Source organism: Thunnus thynnus, chromosome 15 (assembly GCF_963924715.1).
Source record: "Thunnus thynnus chromosome 15, fThuThy2.1, whole genome shotgun sequence".
NCBI classification, from domain to species: domain Eukaryota; kingdom Metazoa; phylum Chordata; class Actinopteri; order Scombriformes; family Scombridae; genus Thunnus; species Thunnus thynnus.
The window spans coordinates 3,646,502-3,669,111 of NC_089531.1; the positions used below are offsets into that span (position 1 = coordinate 3,646,502).

General features: G+C 41.6%; 1 protein-coding gene across 3 annotated transcripts in view; it reads left to right on the forward strand.

Moving 5' to 3' along the window:
• LOC137198218 (zinc fingers and homeoboxes protein 2-like) overlaps positions 1–22,610 on the forward strand; it is a 143,122-nt gene that overhangs the window by 118,525 nt on the left and 1,987 nt on the right. For 2 of the 3 annotated variants that reach the window (XM_067611903.1, XM_067611900.1), the window contains 3 exons: positions 5,104–8,429; positions 11,423–11,606; positions 21,607–22,610. The exon at positions 21,607–22,610 is cut by the window's right edge and continues 1,987 nt beyond it. In XM_067611903.1, the coding sequence (XP_067468004.1) occupies positions 5,437–8,429; positions 11,423–11,603 (3,174 nt within the window). In that variant the 5' untranslated portion in view covers positions 5,104–5,436 and the 3' untranslated portion in view covers positions 11,604–11,606; positions 21,607–22,610. Of the gene's footprint in view, positions 1–5,103; positions 8,430–11,422; positions 11,614–21,606 lie in introns of all 3 variants that reach the window. The other variant, XM_067611901.1, reaches the window with a different exon arrangement.

Genomic DNA, 22,610 nt, shown 5'->3' on the forward strand with positions numbered 1-22,610 from the left:
CTGCCTGATTCTCTTTTCAAGTAGCAAGTCCTCCAAATTAAAGGACAAAATATGTTGTTGGTCCATGAACTCCAAATGTTTTATGACGCCTCTATTAGCAGGACCACATCATTTAGCTGTGACTTTCCAAACTGTTACAGATCATGAAGAATAAATAAGTTTTATGATTTGACAACACTATAGTTAAGGTTTGGTTAGACTTAGGGAAAGATGTTTTTGGGGTGGTGGTTAAAGGTTGGACACATATTCTGCACATTTCCAGGTCTACATATATATTCTGGGGTTCTACTGGAATATTTTTACCTTGTTTACAGTTAAAATCTCCTTATTTATCTTATACTGGCCCTTTATGCAGCCCATCAGTTCAGCCTCTGTCTGAAACAGGCTGTTACAGCTCCTGTTTCTCCCAATGAGCCCACTTTGTTCTGATTGGTCAGCTTCAGAAAGCCTCCTACAGTTCCGGAGGCTACATAAACAAACTATAGTAGCAGGTTTTCACTTCTTTTTCTCCTTCTTTACTCCAAATGTCAACTTCTCATATACATCCATACATGTTGGAGCTGAATCAGATCCAAAATATGGGAGTGGACAATGTGAACAACACACAGTACAGTTTTAGCAACAAAGGCTGCCAATGGACGACCATTTATGGGCATGTGCAAACAATCTGATGTCATCACAAGGAGGAAGTAGAGGTAACTTTACAAATGAGGCGTCTAGAGCAGGCTGAAGCCCTGGCTTTTGACTTGCAGGGAACGTTTCTACATATGTTCACCTCAAGTTATGGAACTTTGACTATGTTATAAAAATAACAGACAATCACAAAAAGCAGACAATGTCCACTTGTGGTTGTAAATAGGAGGTGAACAGTGATCTCCCATGTTAAAGACCAATGTTTTGTTGACTCATCCATCTACCCAGACTTCCTCTCTATGTGGACCTTGTCACTCTATAATAACGTCACCTGATTTCTTTGAAATACTACAACCACTAAAGGGTGAGCATAAGTTTGTCATTTCAGAGCTCTTCTGAAAATGACAGATTTTGTTGTTTTTCTCGGAAGGACGACCTCCTTTTGGCATTGAGTTTAGGATTTCCATGGATCTGTTTTTAAATTTGAAAATCCCCAGCCTATAAATGACTTGAACAATGAATCAGTCATTACGTATCATGTTATTTTCATTTGTTTCAGCTCTTGTCAGTATCACATCTTCTCTACTCTTGCACAAGGAGGAAAGCCCAGTAGTTGCAGTGTGCAGTAAACAGCAATGTAAATTCATTGGATTTATGTAATGTAAATGCATAGGATTAGTTCAGTCTCATTGCACAGTGCAACAATTCAGACAGGGCTCCGGATACTCTCTTGAACTATAAAATATGTCTCCTGTGCCGGCAGTTAGAAGCTGTTCAAGGCTGTGGAAGCATGAAATATGTCCAACTTTAAGTGACACCGGGGACAAATAACAGCTTGCCCAGTGCTAATTAAATGCGGAAATACTCTCCATTTTTCTGGCAAATGTTTTTTTTCTCCCCCAACTATTAACTTTGTTGACAGAAAATTTGATATTTCAGGTTTTTGCTTATCCACTCAGATGAAGGAGTTTCTTTCTCTTTTGCTCTTCCGCTTTCTGTTTATCTTTCTTCTTTCTCTCTGCCTCTTTAAATACTCTGTTCTTCCTTTCTTCTCCTCCCTTCTTATCAGATCTGTCAACTCTCCCGTTTTTCCTGGGTTTCTCCCGTATCTTCACCCCACTCTCTCACCATGCTCCCATTTTGTAATTTCCCCTGCAAATTTCCCATATTCCCCTTTTCATTTTTACAGTTATACACAGGGCTGTAGTGGAGACTAAATGCATATAAACACTGTTTACCCACCTCTCAAATTCTGAAATAGCATTTATGCAAACTTCCATCACTTTAAAGCTTTCAGTGCACTCAGACTGGCATCCTACCACAATTTCTGTTGTAGCCTCTAGGAGCACTCGTTTTTTCAACTCTATGTTTTTATTCTCCACTAGAGTAGCTTTGCATGATTCACAGTTCAAAAAACTCCTTATTTATCTTATACTGGACCTTTACGCAGCCCCTCAGTTCAGCTTCTGTCTCTTTAAGGCCCCCCTCCTGATGAGCCCACTCTGTTCTGATTGGCCAGCTTTTGGGAAGTCTACCAGAATAGTGTTAAGTTACCACTGATGCAAACCCAGCAACAATGGAAAAATGCCATAATGTTAGCGGAGCAGTGAACTTGCATACTTTGTGTGGAGCAGATGACCATATAAAGAAGTCTGTCACGAGTACACTTTGGCCACGTTTAATATCACCATCTGATATTGTAACATTATATATATGACTGAAAATAATGGAAAGCATAATAGGTCTAAGTTTAAGTACATGGGAGACTATTTTCCCATTCCTGACAAAAGGCATGCTAGGAAACAACCATACACTTTGCGAGGTGTGAAGGGTGGACTTAAGTGTTGGTCAAAGTGGGTCTGTTAAACATAAGTGCACCCAAGAAGCCACAAAGAACACATCAACTGTTCATTCGATTACAGCAGGGCAGGCAGTAAAGGCACCTGGTGATTAGATCTCCGGAGCCGAGGGAGGAAACCCTTTTCATAATATAAAAATTATGGTCAGGTGGGGTCCCAGAAAATCTTCCTTATATTTCAAAGCCCAGTGTTGACAGGTATGCTCTTTATGTTTATCTGCCTCCTTTCCTCCCTCTTCTTCTTCATCATCTTTCTTCCACTGTCTTCGTTCTCTTTCTGTCTGCCAGGCCGTGGCCTAGTTAAAACGTCTTCTGCTTTGTGCCTGTTCTCTTTCATCAGCTTGGAAGTTTTTAGACTCTCTCCTCTTTTCTCTTTTTCTTATCTCTGTGCTTCTTTGCCACTGTCGTTTTATATCACTCTTCCCCTCTTTTTATGTGCTGTTTTCCATTTGTCCTGCTTTTATTTTCGACCTTTTCTTCCTCTCTTTCCATATTTATTCATACCTGTCTTTCCTTCTGCCTTTCTCCCTCTCTGCTCTTTCTGTCTTCTTCCATCTGTTTTTACCTCACTCTCCTACTTCCATTGTGTGGATGATAGCTGTCAGGAGATCTCATCACTGAGTCTCTCTTATTACATGATTACAGGGTAATTATCCTGTGAAGTTGTCTTTGCCCGAATCTATGAAAGACACTTAATGTCTTTTTAATGGGGTTTGGAGTTTGGAGACTTTTCTTTTGTCTTTTGTAGTTGCTGTGGACTCCATTTATTGCATTTACATACGCCCGGAACAGTGTGTCCTTATTAAGTGGCACTCAGATTCATCATAATTTTTCATGTGCAGCATCTCACTCAGTTGTCAGTCATGACTCTCTTCGTTTTTTTAATTTCTGGCTTCGGCTTGTCAACAAACACTGTCATCGGCTGCCATCTGGTTAAACTGGACCCGATGAAGCTCCTGTGATGTTTAGGACGAGCGCCGACACTGAAACATGGCTCGGACATTACAGGAGAGGGAGGCTGCAGGGAGAACTGAGAACTGCCCTGCATGGTTTATTCTTGTACACATGAACAATAACTTTATCAATTTATGTCTTACATGTTTCTGTCCCAGATATTTTTGTGCTTTATATATAGTTATAATAGAAAATACATTTCTAAGATACATTCCCCCATCTGTAGCCTTCCAAAGTAAAGGTGTAAATTATATTTTACTGAATACAAACCATCTTTTATTTACTGTGCTAGTCACCTACCAGTATATTAGAGCTGCAACTAACAATTAATCCCCCTTTTTTAATAAATTATCTAAACATTGAGTCTATGGAATGTCATAAAATAGTGAAAAATACCAACCTCAATTTCCCAGAACTCAGGGTAACATCTTCAAAGTTATTAATTACTCAAATTATTAAGATTTTCAATTTTTAATGATTTAAAACATAGAAAAGCAGCAAATTCCTAACATTTGAGAAGCTGAAACCTCTGAGTGTTTTGCCTTATTTGCTTAATAAATTACTTTATTACATGATTAGCAGATTATCAAAATTGTACCCAATAGATGTACTGTTTCAGCTCTTGAATTTATTCTTCATCTGTAAAATATTCTGCCTCAGTACATGTCTTCATCTCAACTATTTAATAATCAAATTATCAACATCGTAGCCAAAAATGTCCAAATTTATGTTTGTGTAAAAAGCAAAATCACTTTTTTCTCTTATTGGATGTTTTGTGTACAGTCAAATGCTGATGTTGGAATCCGCCTTTAAAATCCTGCATCAGTTTGAGTTTTCCAAAACACTACAATTTATCAATCCTTAATAGAGACTCTCTCATTACAAGTCTGTCTGTTTAACTCACCTAGTTTGGACCAAAGTTACTGATGTCACATACTTCTGTGCATCAAACAGTATATATAGAATATTACATTTGCTTATGTTGCCCAGCCACTGTTAACTTATAAATCTGATGAAACCACACTCACACAGTTCTGATGGAGCAAATTAGCTGAGTTTTTGAATATGAAAATCTTAGTAAATAACACTTAAGATGTTTTTTTCCAACCTTTAGGACCCTGGCTGCTTATTTAGTCATAAATATTTAATTTTGTAGAGAAATACTTAAGATTTGAAACCAAGTTTTCAGGGGGTTTAAGTTTTGCTTCATATCTAATTTGTTGTCTTTGGAGGAACCTTTGATCCAAGCACATAATAGTACAACACAGTGCATATATTTTCAGTTCAAGTGACCCCAGTGAGAATAAATATCTCTGTTGATGTTGCTGTGTTTCATCCCTGGTAGAGCGCTGATCGTACATCTCTCAAACAAACAGGATGCTTCAACCAAAAGCGTAGTTTGCCTGTTTACAAAAGTACTCATCTATTTTTTCTCCCTCTGTCATAGCCCATCATGCATTTTTTTCTACTCTTTGTCTTATTCTGAGTGAATGCAGCTCATCACATCACACACAAACAATATCAACAGGACTTTCAATGTTTTTCTAACATGTATTTTTCTCTGCTTTTAGTCTTTCCCCAAGTGGCTGCAGTGCAGCTCACTGAACACAAACAATATTAACATGTAATTTTCTCTCTCTGTGTTTGTCTCTACGCAGCTTGAGCGCCGCTGCTGTCTGTGATGCCCTCCCATGACGCCCAGGTCGGGAGCTGACACTGCCAGTGAGCGGGAGACGCCACTGCACAACCGGTCCTGGGCCAGCGCCGTCAGCCGGTTCTCGCCCTCCCTCTCACACGCTGGAGACTCCACCTCCACCCGCCTTCCAGTATCCACAATCATCAGCTCCGATCCACCTCAGTAAGGCCCCCTTGAAAACCGACACGCTGACGTCCTCGGCCAGCACCAGCAGCAGCAGCCAAAAACCACAATATCTTCAGCGCAATCAGCAACACCAGCACCACCAAAATCACCAGCAGCAGCAGCAGCCATCATGTCCAGTCGTAGAAAGTCCTCCACCCCTTGCATGGTCCGGGTCATCAGCGACCCGCCAGAAGAGCAAGACGACCCGGGGGAGGTGATGGACATGGAAGTGTTGGCAGACAACAATGTGACAGAAAAAGAACAGTCTGAACCATCTGAATCTGCAGAGAAGAGTAAAGACCCCCAGCAGGAGAATCCAGACCAGCAAACATTTTCAAAACCAGTGGAAACCCAGAATCCTGAGCCATTAGATCAAGAGGAGCAGTTGGGTAAAGAAGACCGGCCCCCTGTCATTGAAGATGTAGAAGCCAGAGAAGAGAAGGACAGGGAAATGGTCGAATCTGACCCAGAATCCCAGAAAAAGCAGCCCAGGGGCTACGAGTGTAAATACTGCCCGTTTTCAACGCAGAACCTGAATGACTTTAAAGAGCATGTGGACTCCAGCCACCCTAATGTCATTCTCAATCCGTTGTACCTCTGTGCTGTCTGCAACTTCAACACCAAGAAGTTTGACTCGCTCACAGAGCACAATGAGAGCCAGCACCCTGGTGAGACAAACTTCAAGTTCAAGAGGATAAAAAAGAACAATCAGACTATCTTGGAGCAGACAATCGAAGGCAAGGACAATTCAGTTGAATGCGAAATGACAAATGAACAGGGTGAAGGCAACAGCAACAGTTCTGTGTTTCCACCTTGCATATCAACCACGGTGAAAACTCCGGACGCTATCAAGTCGCTCTATCAAGGGAGCGAACTGAAAAGCCAGCTGGATGGCCTGATCCAGAAGGATCAAATCACAGCAGTGAACATCAACGGAACAGTCATCATCCCTGAACCCACCATCCTCCAAGGGCTTTCCCATGTCACTCCAATGCTCCAGCGCCCACCCAACTTTAACTCTGTACCAAAAATAGCCGTTCCTTTGAACACCACCAAATATAACCCTTCCCTTGACGACAACCTGACATTGATCACCTCCTTCAACAAGTTTCCTTACCCGACTCATGCTGAATTGTCATGGCTGACAGCTGCCTCCAAGCACCCGGAGGAACAGATCAAAGTCTGGTTCACCACCCAGCGGCTGAAGCAAGGCATCACCTGGTCACCGGAGGAGGTGGAGGAAGCCAGGAAGAAGATGTTCAACGGCTCCATCCCTCCTGCCCATCACACATTCACCGTCCTGCCTACAAGCCCTGTCTCTGAGCCGTTTGCCAAAGCCTCCCAGCAGCCCATTGTCCACACCACAGTGGAGCATCCAACTCGTGTCCGGACAGTCACGTCCAATGGGTTTAGTATAGTCACCACCACAAACTCTCCCGCGGGAGTCGCCATTGGCTCCAACCACTCCCTTAAACGATCCCTGTCAACACACCTAGCAACAGTGTTCGGCCCGGAGTCTAAGCGACCAGTCATGGCAGTCGCCCCCCATTCTGGTGACCCTAAAGACAAGGGCCTCATGGCTCCTCCTCCACCCCCTCCCCCTCAGAAAGACCGCCACCCAATGGCTCCACCTCCTGTTCCTATGGAGATGAAGAGATCTGTAGCAGTTCCTCTGGTCACCACAGAGATGAAGAGGTCATCCGCTGCTGTGCCTTTAATGCCACCACCATCGTCGTCGTTATCACAATCTTCATTGTCCAAAGGGAAGTTTCCCTCAACGTTAGGAAACCCCAAAACCAAGCCGTTGGTGTCACTGCCCTCCATAGTCTTTCCAGAGTCCTTAACAAGGCCATTGATAGTTCCACCACCTATCTTTGCCCCATCCTTTAAAAACTCATTACTTATCCCTCGAACTTCGTCCACCACTTCCAAAGAAAAGCACCCCAATACCCACACTTTGCCAGCTGCTGATTTGAAGCTGCCCAACTCCCCTCCTCTCATTACCCCACAGATAAGGAGGCCGCCCATCATCCAATCCATTCGCACTCCAGCTAAAGCCCCGCCCCAGATTCCAGGGTTCCCCTTGCATAGCAAGAAACTAAAAGAGCAGCAAGGTATGGAGCTGAAAGCCAGCTACCCCAGAGGAGACAAGGTACTCACTCCTCTGGCAGAAGCCAACGGGACATCTCGCACAGATGGCAAATGGTCCAGTGATCAGATCTCTCTTGTTCACAACAATGGAGTCATACATTTGGATGGTGGTGAGCCACCAGCGCTGCTGAAACCAGATTTTCAGCAAAAGTCTTCGGTGCTGACCCAGTTCCCCCTGCTGGAGAGAATGAAAGGAAAGACAGCGGAACAGCTGAAGATCTTGGAGGAGAACTTCTTGAGGAACAGCTTTCCCACACATAGCGATGTGGACAATCTGGCAGCCTCCACCCGCCTGTCTCACCAGGAAATCGAGAGCTGGTTCGTGGAGCGCCGTGCACTCCGCGACAACCTTGAACTGGCCCTGCTCAACTCTATGGGCACTAAGAGGATGGGCGCTGGTGGCATCGCTGCCATAGCTGAGAAACGACTACATCAGCAGCAACAGCAACACCAAACTCTACAGCTGAATGGGATTCACAAACCAAGCACCGGTGTGGGCCATCTCAAAAGCCCTCCTCCTCCTTCACATACCCTGCCCATCATTGCTTCCTCCGTCCCCAACCCAAATTCCTGCTCAGTGCCTCCAGACAGCCGATCCCTGGCGCTCCTCAAGGACGACTTTGCTCAAACACGGTGGCCTTCCCCTGAGGAGTTCAGCCAACTTGAGGGTCGGACAGGACTGGCGCGCGCCGACCTCGCCCGCTGGTTCAACGACAGCCGGTCAGCACTGCAGAGCGGCAGCATGGAGCTGAAAGAACTTTTTCACAACAATGGAGTGAATGGAGGGCAGGGGCCGCCTGTGTGCTCCCCCAAAAATACTCCCTTAAGCCTCATCCAGCACTGTCAGGAAGGAGCTGTAACAAACAACAACAACAGCAGTAAGGTGCTGGAGGTTGAGTTGGGCTGGCTGATGGAGCAGCGCGCTAACAGCCTCAGTCAGCACGATGAGCTCCAAGACCGGTTTGCCGGCAGGTACTGTATTCATTGGATATTTAAAGTATAGTGCCTATATCTTGTACTGTCTACTTTTTGTAAGTTGTTGGCCACTGATGTTCAGAGTGACTTTTTGTTTTTTTGAGTAGGAAACAAACCCCTTTCATAGCACAAGTCACTCTTTATCGATCAAGATTAACCAGAGGTGAAAAGCAATACCAGCAATATTGAGCAGTTGTGGAGTCCACATCAAAAGTTAAAAATCCTTCTGCTTTTGTTTAGCTCCATCGCCACTTTTACATTTGAAATAGATTAATATCAGTAAGATCTGTGGATTTTACCAAAGACTGAACACGTGTCTATTGCATGAAAAAAGTTAATCTCCCCGGTATTTAGTGCGTCCAGTGTTCATTGAGCTGCAGTTTTTGCCATTTCAGCACCATTTTCTACCCTTTAAAATGCACAGAAGCACAACCTCTGTGGTGACCTGTGTGTCCAAAACAAATCTTTGCTTCCCCTCGATGGTTTTGTGCTGTTGCCACATTAAAGGTAAAATTCACCGCTGTAAATATGATGATTTCCTAAAACTAGGTCACCTATGCAGTAGAAATGTGCAATTAATTTTGAAATTGGTGCCCTATGACTAGAGAAAACTGAGGAAAAGGTTGTAGTTTCCCCATACCGCCTTTAAGGGGAATCCTACAACAGCCAGAATTCACTGCGCGCATCCCATCCAATCCGCTACTGAACGCAGCCGGCGAGTTCTGTAAAGTAGAAGTACTGTACTGAGTCTTATTTTCATTTACAAAACGTTTTTCCTTATTGAGTTTAGATATATCACACCGGTGTCTCTAACCTCAACTGTTTCTTTTACCCTTTTTGGACGATGATGAGTCGGACCAGATAGTGCTCAAAGCTGGATGCTACAGATAACACAGTCGCTGATGTGCTGTTCTGTATTCAGAGTTGGCAAAGTCCGATATAATATTCTGTGAGAAAACAAAGTCAGGTTTACCAAAGCACAGGAAAGTTTGTTGCAGCACAAAGTTTTCTGTCTGTCTCCCTGACAATCCTGACGATCCAGTCGATGCTGCAGCCACCTCTCACTCGGCTGGCGCTGTTACAGCTCACGTGATCGCTTCCTCCTCCATTCTCTGTTTTGTCTGATTACACAGCACTATATTCAGCCTGATAATTTGTAATAGAAGCGACACATCTCTGCTCTGACATTATCCTGTAAAGCTAGTTGTTTTTTTGTGTTGCATTCAGCTCTTCCAGCGTGATATTTGACCCCGTATCATGAAACTAGTTTTCTTCCAAATATGATATTTTAGTGTCTGCTTCTCTGTATCGCTGGTGTAAAACATGGTTGGCAGAGTGTTTTGGGAGACCCACGTTTTACCGTCCTTGAAGGCACCACTTCTGAAAATGAGGAAATGTGGTTTGGAGTCTAATGCAGATCAGAAATTTTTTTGCTGGCAAATGAGCGGGGAGCTCTGAGCGCAGGCAACATGGAGGGAATTTAAACATTCTTCATTTGCACGTGCTACTTACATTGTAATGATACAATGCTGATTGAAAATCAGTTTCCCCTCGACATTGTTTTCAGGACATTAACCTACAAATCTGCAGGACTTTATTTAGCCTGCACTCCCTTCCAGGAGCTTGGGACATCTTTGGCCAAATAACACAGCCATTAGGATGGAAACCAATATCTCCACAACAATTTGGGCAAGCGTTTTATTCTTCCCAGGAGTCAACTGTGGATTCAGGCTCAGTTTTTGAAAGCACCACAGTATGAACCTGCGCTGACGGCACTCTGAAATCCTTCTGGCTCTTTTTGGTTCTTTTAACACACTGACTCAGTGTTGTGCAATGTACAGACAACAGCAATAAATAGTTACAATTAAAGAGTCATTTTTGCTGCTTATTTACAGTAAATGCACTAAAAATATATTAAATGTGGAAAGCTTAAGAAGAGTTAAGGTATAAAAATCATCTCTGTTTATTCAAGAAAGTAAAATTAGGTTTTTCTCTGTGTGTGTGTGTGTGTGTGTGTGTGTGTGTGTGTGTGTGTGTGTGTGTGTGTGCAAAAATTGAAGCTCTGGCATGAAGTTTGTCCCAGTCTTCATCACAGTTGTCGTCTCCTCCTTCATGATTGTTACAGTTGATCTGTTGTATTCAGTGTCCACAGTAATATGAAGAAAACGTCCTCCATCAGAATCAAATCAGTCTAATCATTAGTTTTTCATCATTACAATTAAAAAAAAACTGTCCCACTTATGACCCACTTGTATTAAATCAGATTGCAAGTAATCACTTAAGTCGTTTAAATATGTGAAAATGATTGACGGTTGATAGATTTCAGAAATTATTTGGCGATGTGATCATTTTTAGTCCCGTTCCAGTGTGTTTTTGAACTAAATTGATGTTAAACTCATTGTGTTATTTCATATTTTTTCAGCATTTGATTGGGCAGCAGGATGGTCTAGTGATTAAAGACTAAAAGAAGGATGTTTGTAATATCAATAGTTATAACATTTATTCAGAATTTTAATTTTCCATATCTGTATATCTGCTGCTGAGTTTTTGTATCACACAATAACACCAAATACAGAATTTTCTGAAGACAAAATACAACAAAGAAAAACATCATCTTATAAAAAATACTGTTAAGTTTTTAAAGCGTCAATCTTTAACTGTGTTTAACGTTATTTTTAATCTTTAAAAAGCAGCAGAAGTTTAAATAATTGGTTTTTAAAGCTTTTTAAACATATGTTTTAGGAACAATTTTGAAAACTTTTAACGTCCCCTGTAGAGTTTGTTGAAAAAAATGTGAACCCGCTCATCAAAATATTGCTCCATATCGCCACTAGTGGTCAAAAAACACCTGGATCAGTAGCGTTAAATAGCTGAACATCGATCTGTCAGCACCAGTGTACCAATAATCAATCAATCAGCTGTAGATCTGAACACCAGCACAGTCTAAGTTTCTGTCTCTCTGACTGTAACTGTTTGGTGACCTCTGACAGACTGAGGCAGCAGAACGCGGCGGAGCTGAAGAACGGGGGTCAGAACGGGGGAGTGGTGGGAGCGGCGCGGGAGGTGTTCGGGAGCTGGCTGGAGGACGGACACTCGAGGAGAGGACGCGAGCTGCTCCTGGACAGAGACAAGAAGATGGTGGAGGACACGTCCGGGAGGCTGACTGGATAAACGGTGAGAGGTTCGTGTTTTCTGTCGCGAGGCGTCTGGTTATCGGCAGCGTCCTTGGGAGATTTTCTTTTCTCTTTTCCTGCTCTTTGCTGAAGCTCTGAGGCCTGCAGTTCAGGCTGTTTAGTGTTTTATTTTGGGGCATAATTAGTTAAATGATAAAGGAGCGTAGACGGTTCTCTGAAAAGGTACATTCATGCCAAAAATAACATTTTGTGCATGTCAAAAGGGCAATGTTTTTAATTAGACCTGCAACTAAATTATTTTCACTATTAGTACCAGTGTTCATTATTTCTCAGTAAAATGATTAATCACTTATTCTATAAAATGTCAAAAATGACAAATGATCCGCTTTCAAGCAATTATGCATGTATGATGAATGATAATGAAGCATGGATTATGTTTTTAGTGGGGTATCTTTGATTTTTAGCTATTTTTCTTTAGAGGAAGCAGCAGAAATGAAGAATTTTTTTTTGCCAATCATGGAAAAATGAAGACACGGGCGAGAAATAATACATGTAGAAAAAAAACTATAAAAAGCCCAACAGCTTGTGCCAGCTGTCAGCTGAACTCTACATTAATGACACGTCTGAAATCAATCATAAAGATCTTTAAATGAGTAAAAAGAGCGTAAAGCGAGCCTTCTGCTTTCCAATATCTGAGACTGTTTTACTGAATCTGTGGCTGCAGGTTCTCATATGTAGAACGAGTGAAGTGATTTAACTCAGCGAGGCCTCGACGGTCCCCAGCGTCCCCCCTCCGCTCCCCAGTCTGTTAGTGTTGAAGCCAACACCTCGATCCCAGGCAACAAACAAAAGTACTCCAGCCAGTCCGCTTCTGTGTGTGTAGCTGTGTGAGTTTTGGCTTCAACTGCTCAGCAACAAATACTAACTTCAGGAAAATTTGGAGACAAAAAAAAAAAATACAATATTGGAGGCCTAAAATAGAAGCAGACCCCCCGCTGTGGTAAAGTTTGATAGATAAAAGGCTCCGCCTGGGGCAAAGTGTGACGACAGAGTCGGCTGCTTCCTCCCTCTGGTGTCTGTTCTGACAGAAGATTGAAAGTTTTAATGTCTCCGCGAGGCTTTTGCTTATCAAAATAGAATCTGTTCAAATGATTTCCTCAAGACAAACAGCCCTAAACAAGGTGGAGACGCAACTTCTTAAATCATCCGTTTTTTTGAAAGATTGTCACCACTTTTGGATGTCTTCAAAATCAACACTTGACAGCTAAAATCAATAATCAATGCAGCGTTTTTATTAACCAACAGCGAGTGTAGATTTAGTAAATAAAAAGCTTCCTGTCAGTGATGTCTGAAAACACTTTCTGCTGTTTTTTTCCTGCTGGAACAGAAGCTGCCGACACTCAGAGACACATTTAATTCAATATGATGTATTTGCTTATTTAGTGAAACTGGTTAAAAATCACAACATTTAATTCACACACATGAAAACAATGTTTGAATGCCAAATATTTTCATGTAAAGATAAGAAGAGGACTCATTTATCAATATCAAATCAATACACTGAGTAACTGACGGTGTGTAACTCAAGTGATGGTTGTTGAAATCTGATTTTCTGAAAGAAACATAAATGCCTCTTCTCATATAAAGTGACATTTTGTTGTATCTTGAAGGCATTTATCTCCTCCCATCTCAGAACCTTAACTGGAGGAAGATGAGGGGGGGGGAGGGGGGAGGAGGGGGGAGGGGCGGTCAAACAAGTTCAAGTAAACAATGATAAAATTGCCACCGCTCACTCTCAGGTAAACAAAATGAATCAAATTATAATAAAGAATTGCATTATTAAAAGGCCTCTCCAACATTTTTGTGTCGCTCTTCAATAAAGTTGGAGATCTGTGAGAAACTTTAAATTAAAGGCGGGGCTGCAGACAGATGCCGCGCCTTCCCGCCGGGTCGTGTGGGGGGGCGTGGGCGTGTTTATTCCAGCCACCACGAACAGGCTCGCTCCGATCCTTCCCGTCCATCCGACATCCAATCAATACAATCAATACAATGATGTGAACGCTGTGAAAGTATGAAGGTTAAACTTCCATCATCATCCATCCAGGAATTAGACCCTCCCAACCTTTCAACGTCTAACCCACAAATTTATCTCACAGGTTTGCAACAAGTTTGTGTATTTAAGAGAATTTGGTGAATCTGACTTGAATCACTCACACTTTAATATTATGTGATATATAATGAATAATTCAGAATTATAATACAATATATATATTAGCTATAAAACTATTATTACTTAGTAGAGAACAACATGTTTATTTGCTGATGTTTTTCTTCAGTCTGCTGCAGCTGCTCCTCTAAACTCCTCCACTCTGCTGCAACCCACACATCAGACTGAACAACACTGAGCGCAACATCAGTGTGCTGTGTATTTGCATAGAGGGTCACTCTTTACACAAATTACACAATTCAACTATTAATGTCAAAACAAGCTTGAATCAAACCGTCACTTTCATCCAGTTAATCACAGAAGCGGCGGCGGCGGCGGCAGCGGTACGTATAAAAAAAAACCATGCAGAGGAACAAAAAAACTTGAGCTGGGTGGATGTTTCGCTACATGTTTGAGTTTTTATGTGAGCAGGATGATAAATGAACATGAGCTGCTGTCTAAACTCTGGCAGTTTGTGACTGCGGACACCGACTCGTCTGCTCAGTTCAGGTGCCAGTTATTGTTGGAGGCAGGTTTCTGCTCTCCAAATCAGTTTGGCTCACAGATGACTGACTGTGGCAGGTGGATGTTGGAATCCAACGAAACATTGATGATGGAAAAACTGTTGCACTCAAACCCGCTGAAATTTTCAATACGTGGTATTAATTAAAGCTGGCGAATGTGGCTAAAAGAGGAGTATTTTCCTCTAATCAGAGCGATAATTTACATGAAGCGGCAGTGTAAACTTTACTGAACTTTGTCGACCGTGATGTATCTGATGAGTTGTGCTGAGACATACAGTAGATTTTAAAAGACTGTGTTTTCCCCCCTTGTTCTGTTATCCTCCTACCATCAGGTTGTGTTTGTTTTCAAGTTCATCCAGTGCCAGACGGGTGGGGTTTGCCAGTAACTGAAGGCACTGAAGTCACTGGAGTGGATTTGAAAGTATTTTTTCTAGCTCTCGGTGTGGCTACCAGCTCACGGGGTTCACAGTGTGTCTTAAAACAACAGTCAGGTGTTCATATGAACAGTGAAAGAGGTTTTTTCCTCGCTGTAATCATTCCTCCTGTTCATACTGGACGTTAAAAGATCCTAACATGATGGAGGCCAAAATCCACAGTGTGTCCACACAGTCGTTCTAGTGCAAAAATGCATTTAAACATTTATCTGAAGCTTTTATGAGGCTTCAGCAGTCTGAGTTAGTCATATCAAGTGACACATTTACAGTCTTTATAGCATCAAATTCCCTCTTTGTGTTTCCTCGGACAGTGTTTCCCTGTTGAGCTGCGGTGGAAAAGAAGGACTTTGGCACTAAAAAGACTGTAACGTTGAAAGATATCTACTTGATTTGGTCAGTGTGAACAGGAAAGAATGATTACAGCAAGAAAAACATGTTTCACTGACTGTTGTTTTAAGACAGAGTTGTAAAAACCGTGAACCCGTCCTTTAAATGATCTGACGCCGTTAAGCTCCTCTCCTCTGGTACACTGGGGAGGATAAATCAAACATCAGATATTCTTCTGAGCCGCTATTCAGCCCAGACTCTGCAGTGACTCTTTCTTTTGAGATAACAGAAAATGTGAGATATTGAATAGTACATTGTTGTGTATAGATGTGATTAAATGATTTCTGTGTGTGTGTTTTATACGTACGTGTGTGTGTGTGTGTGTGTGTGTGTGTGTGTGTGTGTGTGTTATTGGGTGTCTCTGTGACCTCAGATTATGACGCCAACTTCGTCTTTTGCCGCAACCTCAAAAGATTACATTCTTCAAACGCATTTCTTTTCAGCTCTGTTCTTCCCTTCCTCTTATTTCACCAAACACAAAATGCATTTTTTAACTTGTGTACTTTGGATCGGATATTCGAGGCACACCTCCCTGCACCACCGGACCACAGTGTGTTTTATGTCTGCGCGCGTATGTGTGTTTTTAATTCCTCAGTATATGAAACTATTACTTGGCCGTCACATCTGCACAATTTGCTCCGGCAGTTTCCTTTAAACACGTGAAACTGTAGAAGAAGTCCTACATCATTCATGTTAAAAGTGACATCACAGCAGGTTAAATGCAACTCGTCAATCACGCTGTTTTTAAAGATGTCTTTGAGCCATTTTACGCAGTAAAATTGTTTTACATAAAGACAAGAAGGCAGACAGAAGGTTTACATAAAGATATAGGACATGTCATTGAACACAGACTGTATTGATCATATTGATAATCTAATACAGAATGCAAAGCGAACAGACGCGGTGCGCTAACAAACAAAGTCAATGGAAAGACTTGATTAGATGGGACTTTGCTGGATGCGACACGAAACGAAGCAAAGACGCATCCATGTAATTTGAAAATCTTTCAACTTGAGTGAACATTCACATGTATCCCGGAGTTTTACCATGAAGACGTGGACTACGCCACTTCTTATTTATGTATTTATTTGTTTGTTTATTTAACAAGAATAGTGCACATTAATAAACATTGCTGTAAATGCGCCAGAGTTAGCCAAGAGGCTATATTACATCTGTAGCTCCTGGACAGATGTTACAGAGTCGCCCTAAAAATAGAATATGAAAATGAGATTGAAATTACAAAGTTACCGAGGTCATTTATAAGCATGCGGAACATATATAATATTAATAAAAAAACCTCCTTAAAACATGCAACACAGAGACTCATGATACAAGATATGCAAGACAATAAAAGCATGAAGATATTAATGTTAATAGAAAAGTAGACTGAATATTGAGCTGCGTTGTTTGACACTAACTAGAACATGCAAAGCAGAAGCACAGATACAAAAAGCACAGTATGTAAAATACATAAATTAGTTTAACACAATAAAAGCAAAACCACAATAAGACGTGCACGCAGGTACATGAAGGCAGACTGGCAGTAGCAAAGATAGCGACAGGTGACAGTAGCTACGTCAACGTCAACGAGGAAGGACCACTGCGTGTTTTTAGCCTGTTAGTATTCCTCAGCATGCATCCCTTACTGCAACATTACTCTGATTTAAAGGTTCTATATGTAGGAATCTGAAATTCATTCATTAGTGACACCGGTGGCCGTTAAGTGAACTGCAGTCGGCAGCTCTTTATCCTCACTGACGCTTCTCATAATAACAGAAAAGATCTCTAACGTTGTGTTTTGCATCATGTTTCTGTAAAGCATCGTCAGTCAGTCGTATGTTGACGATGGCGGGAGAGAGGTAAGGCTCAAAAACATCACATCTGTCCTGTGAACCTGCCCGAGTCCTTCACATAGAAGTCAGCCCACAGAGTCGGGGAAGGTCTCATTTTTTAAGTTTCGTTACAACTCGTTCGTTCATAGGCGATAAAAAATGATGAATAAATGTAAATTGCTTCATAATTTTTACATATAGAACCTTTTAATGATAATTTTGTGCTTTTGGGGAGAAGGCCAAGGTAAACGGTAGATAATAGAGACAAATATGTGTTGAGAATATTAAGCATAACAGCACTGAAATGAATTACAAAGAGGTTATGCAGCTGCAGCAAGAAAAACGAGAGAGAGAAAGAGAACTGATGGGAAAGATTCAGAGAAAAGTGCAAATAAAATATGAAAAAATATGGAAGAAGCTGTTAAATTATGTTAAATTAAAGCATCTCGGTTTGAAATTTAAGCTTGTTTTACTTTGTCTTTTATTCAGTTTAAGTATTTTTTTTTTTGGTCTGCAGTGGAAGTGGGTCATGGTTAGGGGTCAAAGGTCATAGCAGCAAGATGATACTAATAAAGAGTGATGAAGAGTGATGGTATCGCCCAGATTATATCACGGAGTCATAACGATTGATGGAGCAAAAACAAATTCCTGCAGCGCAAATTGATGTGGTATGATGTGAGTGTGTGTGTATGAGTGTGTGTGTGTGTGTGTGTGTGTGTGTGTATGAGTGTGTGTGTGTGTGTGTGTGTGTGTGTGTGTGTGTGCGCTCTCACCATCCATTGTCCTGTCTCACTAATCACAGTAGCTCGGGGCTTCATTTAATCAGCAGAGCGCGGCGCAGCGTCCCATAATAACTTACCAACAGTCGTAGCTTATAGATGAAAGCTTAATTGCCAAAATGCTGCAGCGCTTCTCCCTCGCTGTCATCATTATAATGTAAAAGACGGAGGCAGCAGACACTGAAAGTTACCTGTTTTCAGGAAAACACAACCCTCAAATAAAAAAACAACAATCTGTATTCATTTAGCAGCAGCAGATTCATTAAAAATGTGTAGAAAACCTTTTAATTTACAGCCACAAACTTTTTTTTTTTTTGGAAAGCTCTCAAGAGTCCTGATGTTACATGAAATCTGTATTATTTTCTATGCAACAGCAGAGTCAAATGCAGTACATTCAAATAAAATAAAGATTATCAATACATACAGTTAGAGCTCGTTGCTCCACCAAGGATTTTAAATGTAAGACGTTCTAATAAAAGATAATCAGATTTGTTTTATCTGCATCTAAATACACACAGCAACAGACGATCGTAGCGTGTTTGATACAGAAGTTCTGCGTTCAGGTTGAGTGCAGCAGTTCTTCTTAATCACACAGTAACATCCAAAGACTTGTTCTTTATTCTGCTCAGAGACTGAAAACAACGTCTGTGTTATTCTGCAGAAGCTGTTCTGCCTCCACCAGAAGGTCTCTGCGCTCTCTGCTTGTTTGAATTGGTAACATTAATGTTTGACGGCTTCACATCGGTTATTTAACCTTTGACCTCCTGACAGGCAGGTAACAAAGCAGCAAATGTTACGAGCTAGTTTGGTCTTAAAGTGAAAGTTCTTAAAGCGTCTTTAATCCAAAATTTTTTAAATAACAACATATCAGATGTCAGTGTGTGATGTGTTTGGCTCGTCGTGACGAACCTACAGAGACTCTGCAGCTCCGCTCGGCTTCACCGAGTTTCAGCTCATTGTTTATCCGTCCGGCTGCAACTTTTACTGTTCTGCTTCACTCTCAGCGTCTCAAAGCGTCGCTTTCAGAGAAGAAGCTGTAAAAAGCCGCTGAACTCTACCTGCTCAGCACCAAACGGCAAACAGACACCGTTAGCTTCCTCAGTTTTATCTCATTCTGTGATGGACATTTTATACACTAAACAATAATCAATATACAAATTGATCAATAATGCAGTCAATAGTGTAAATCAGTGGTCTCCAAGCAGGGAGTCAGATTCTCCTCAGAGGGATCCCAAATGATTGTTTGATTGAAAGGGATGAAAAAAATAAGATACACAAAAGTATGTTTATCGTTTATTTTTCAAACTTTTTTCTGTTTTTTTTTCTTGTGAAATAAAAGAAAAAGTCTTCAGTTGAGCTTTTAGGTTTGAACTGCTCACAATTCTTGTCATGAAGGGTCACATATAGACGCTGTGAGCTTCATTTTAAGGATCCACAAGACAAAAAGTTTGTCTTTGTGCACTTTTATGTGCAGGTGTGAGTTTTTGTTGTTGTTTTGTGAATGTTTTATATTTTTTTGTGACCCTGACCAAGTGAATTTCTTCTGGATAATGAAGGTTGAACTTGAGTCACATGACCTTCAGCCTTACAAAAAGCTTCCAGCTGATAGTTCAGTCACACCTGACCAGGTTAAGTCTGAACGTTCATGTGAAATTCTTGCTTCTTGTTTAGTTTGGAAGTTTATAAATCTGTTAAAATATTGTTGCTCTCGTGGTTTCAGACCTCCGTCATCATTGCACATTTTAGCTGTTTGTTGCCGTTTCGATGGTGAAACTCACCCCCTCTGTCGGCCATATTGGACGGTCAGCTGTTGGGTAACGGTGTGTGATTGAACAGCTGTTCACAGCTTGTCCAGCTGAACATAAACGGTTCCTTCTTCTCTTTAACTTGGATCTGATGATTTCATCACCGTTGGGTTTCCAAATATCAACAATGAGGAAATGTTTGTGGGGAGTTTTTAATGTCAGGAAACTCCACATCACATTTAGCATCAACTCTCAGATATGAACTCAGCAGTCTGTTGTAGCTGTTTTCATTCACTATTTACTCTCAGTGAAACTTTGACGTCCCAGCGGGGACGGCAGGGTTTCACCGGTCGTACCTCTTCGTTCCTCTCTGGGTTCGTCTAAACGGAAACGCCCGCTCAGCTGTAAGCAGAGAGAGCGGTGACGTCAGTCAGAACCGCAGCGCTGATGTTTATGTTTATTTATGTTTGGGTTCGGGGTTAATCCACAGTTTTGATTCATAATAAGAAAACGCTGCCTTCCCACATTTCCTCGTCTTAACTGTTGGTACATTTAGTGCTGCAGCTAGAAATACAGAAGGAGAGAATATGAAGGTATCAAACCTTTTTTAATCAGTGTAAATGTTAATATCTGCTCCTTTTTTACTCCTTTTTGAGACTCTAGGAGCTGTATTTTCTATATATTTTTTTAATTTTTGTAATCCGGTTAAAGTCTAGATTAGAAAACACCAAGAAATACATAGAAGAGAGTTTATCTGCAGACGGTTTCAGCTTCAAAACCAAAGTCTTTATCTTTTAGTGGTATTTTAGCGCCAAACTTTCCCTCTGAGCTCAGTCTTGATGCTGATCAAAGTATAAAGTTCTTCTTACTAAACTAACTAACTACAGTATAGACACGTCTACTCTGAATAATCATTTGTGTCTGATATGTTTTTTTCCACTAAAAAAGGTAAATTATATGTTTAAAATCCTTCAAGTTACATCTACAACTTCTCCCTCGTCAAAAAATCTATAAATAAATCATCTATAAGTCTTCACTGTAAAGTTCAGTGTTTGTGCAACTGGAGGCTTCAGGTTTCTGCGTCGCACTTGTGTAAATTGGATATTGGACCAGGACTGGATCCAGATCCTGATCCTGGTCCTCCTCGAAGGCCCCGAAACTTTCCACTTTCAGCAGATGAATGTGAAAACAAACTGTGCACAAACATCATCCTGCTGCAGGAAGAAGAAGCTGCTTTTCTATATATTTATATATATATATACAGAGAGAGAGAGAGATTTGACCAGTTGCTCAGACAAAACAAGACATTTGAAGACGTTGTTGTGACGCACAAAGTTCATAATGTTTTAAAGACAAAACGATGAATCTACAAATCATCATTTAAAGCATAAATAATCAGATATAGCAGCTCTAATTGTCGTCTTGTCTGTGCATTCTTATCGTCTGTGTGTGTATTTTTTTGTTCATGTTGTTTTTCACATCCGTGACCGAGTGAATTTCTTCTGGATTATGAACTTTAAACCAGGTTCTTACAGTCTTCTCACTAAAATATGAAGACAGTTGTACAATAACAGTGTGTCTCTGATATAATAAAGAGCCACGTCTCACTGCAGGTGAGCTGAAAACCAGTATTTGAGAATCTGCGGCCGTTTCGTACATAACAGAGGAATCTATGTGTGTGTGTGTGTGTGTGTGTGTGTGTGTGTGTGACCGTCCATTGTCCTGTTTCTGTAATCACAGCGACTGCAAGCCTCGTTTAATCACTTCCACACAAAACACAACTTTAACAGTTTCCCCTCTTACACGGATTAGGAGAGAGAGAGAGAGAGCGAGAGAGAGAGAGAGAGAGAGAGAGAGAGAGAGAGAGCGAGAGAGAGAGAGAGTTGGTTGGTCAGGTAAACGTGAAAGCCGTTATTTCACGTGTCCCAGTTCCCAGCAGCACCAGGCGACCAGGAACAACCGGCTCCTGGCACAATTGCTTTTTAATCCCCTTCTCTTTTGTTTTTTGGCTTCCTTTTTTTTGGGGGGGGGGGGGGATGATCTGAGTTCTGGTGACATTTCTCATGTGCCCCGAGAAACATTGTTAATGCATCTCTTCTTCTTCTTCTTCTTCTTCTCTTGTGTTAATTTTAGGTGCGAATAGGATTTCCCACCATCGCCGCTGCCGCCGCCGCCGCTGCTGCTGCTGCTGCTGCTGGAAACATACAGGAGGAAGGAAAAAAAAAAACGAGGTGGACGGAGAATAGAGTAACAAAAGAAGAGTTTTTTTTAACTATCAGATATTGTTTTTTTTTCTCCCTTTTTTTTTTTTTTTTTTTTTACTGATTTTTATCTCTTGATTGTCGCATCCCAGATCACGCACAACATCCTCCTCCGTCATGTCGGAGGTAATCTCGTCAGCGTGCTCGACCTGAAGTGACCCCCCCCCCCCCTCCGCAGATGTGACGTTCACCACAACAACAAAAAAAAGGGGGGGGGGGTGAGTTTAAATAAGACCGGGGGGCTCTGCTCTCCGAGGCATAAACACGTTCCCGAAATTGAAAAATCTGAAGAGTGCAAGGAGAAATTCAGGGTCACGATCTGTGAAGATAATTGAAATTGCCCCCCCCCTCAACAGTAAATCTCAAATTGCAGCTTTCTTTTTTTTTCATTTTTCCACAGCGATGTGAGTTTTACAATAGTGTTACAGTACAGGAGCAGAGACGAGGGGCTCAGTGCACAAACACCGTCAGCTTATAGACGAGGAGCTGGTCTCCAAAACGCTGTAAACACTCACGGTTAGTGATCAAAGGTACGACGGGGGGTTTGCAGCAAGTTGAAGCTTCCTTTTAAAGGTGGAATCTGGTTATTCTTCAGTGCCATAAAGAGATGGATCGGTTTATAATCAGTAACGCTGGTTTTTACGACCCCTGAACCTTCCCTTAATGTCACATAAGTGAAAGGGGGCGGGGCTAGCAGCACTGCTAACAAATCACAGGTGCAATTTTTTTTTTTGCTGATTGTGGCGACTTTGGTGAAATATGTGACCTCGTGCTTTGTTTCTGACAGAAATAAGAACATAGCGTTCCTTCCAGGTTTATGATCAGTCAGACTGGTACGTGATTTCCTCCCAGTGTCCCAGTTTCTTATCACCAACC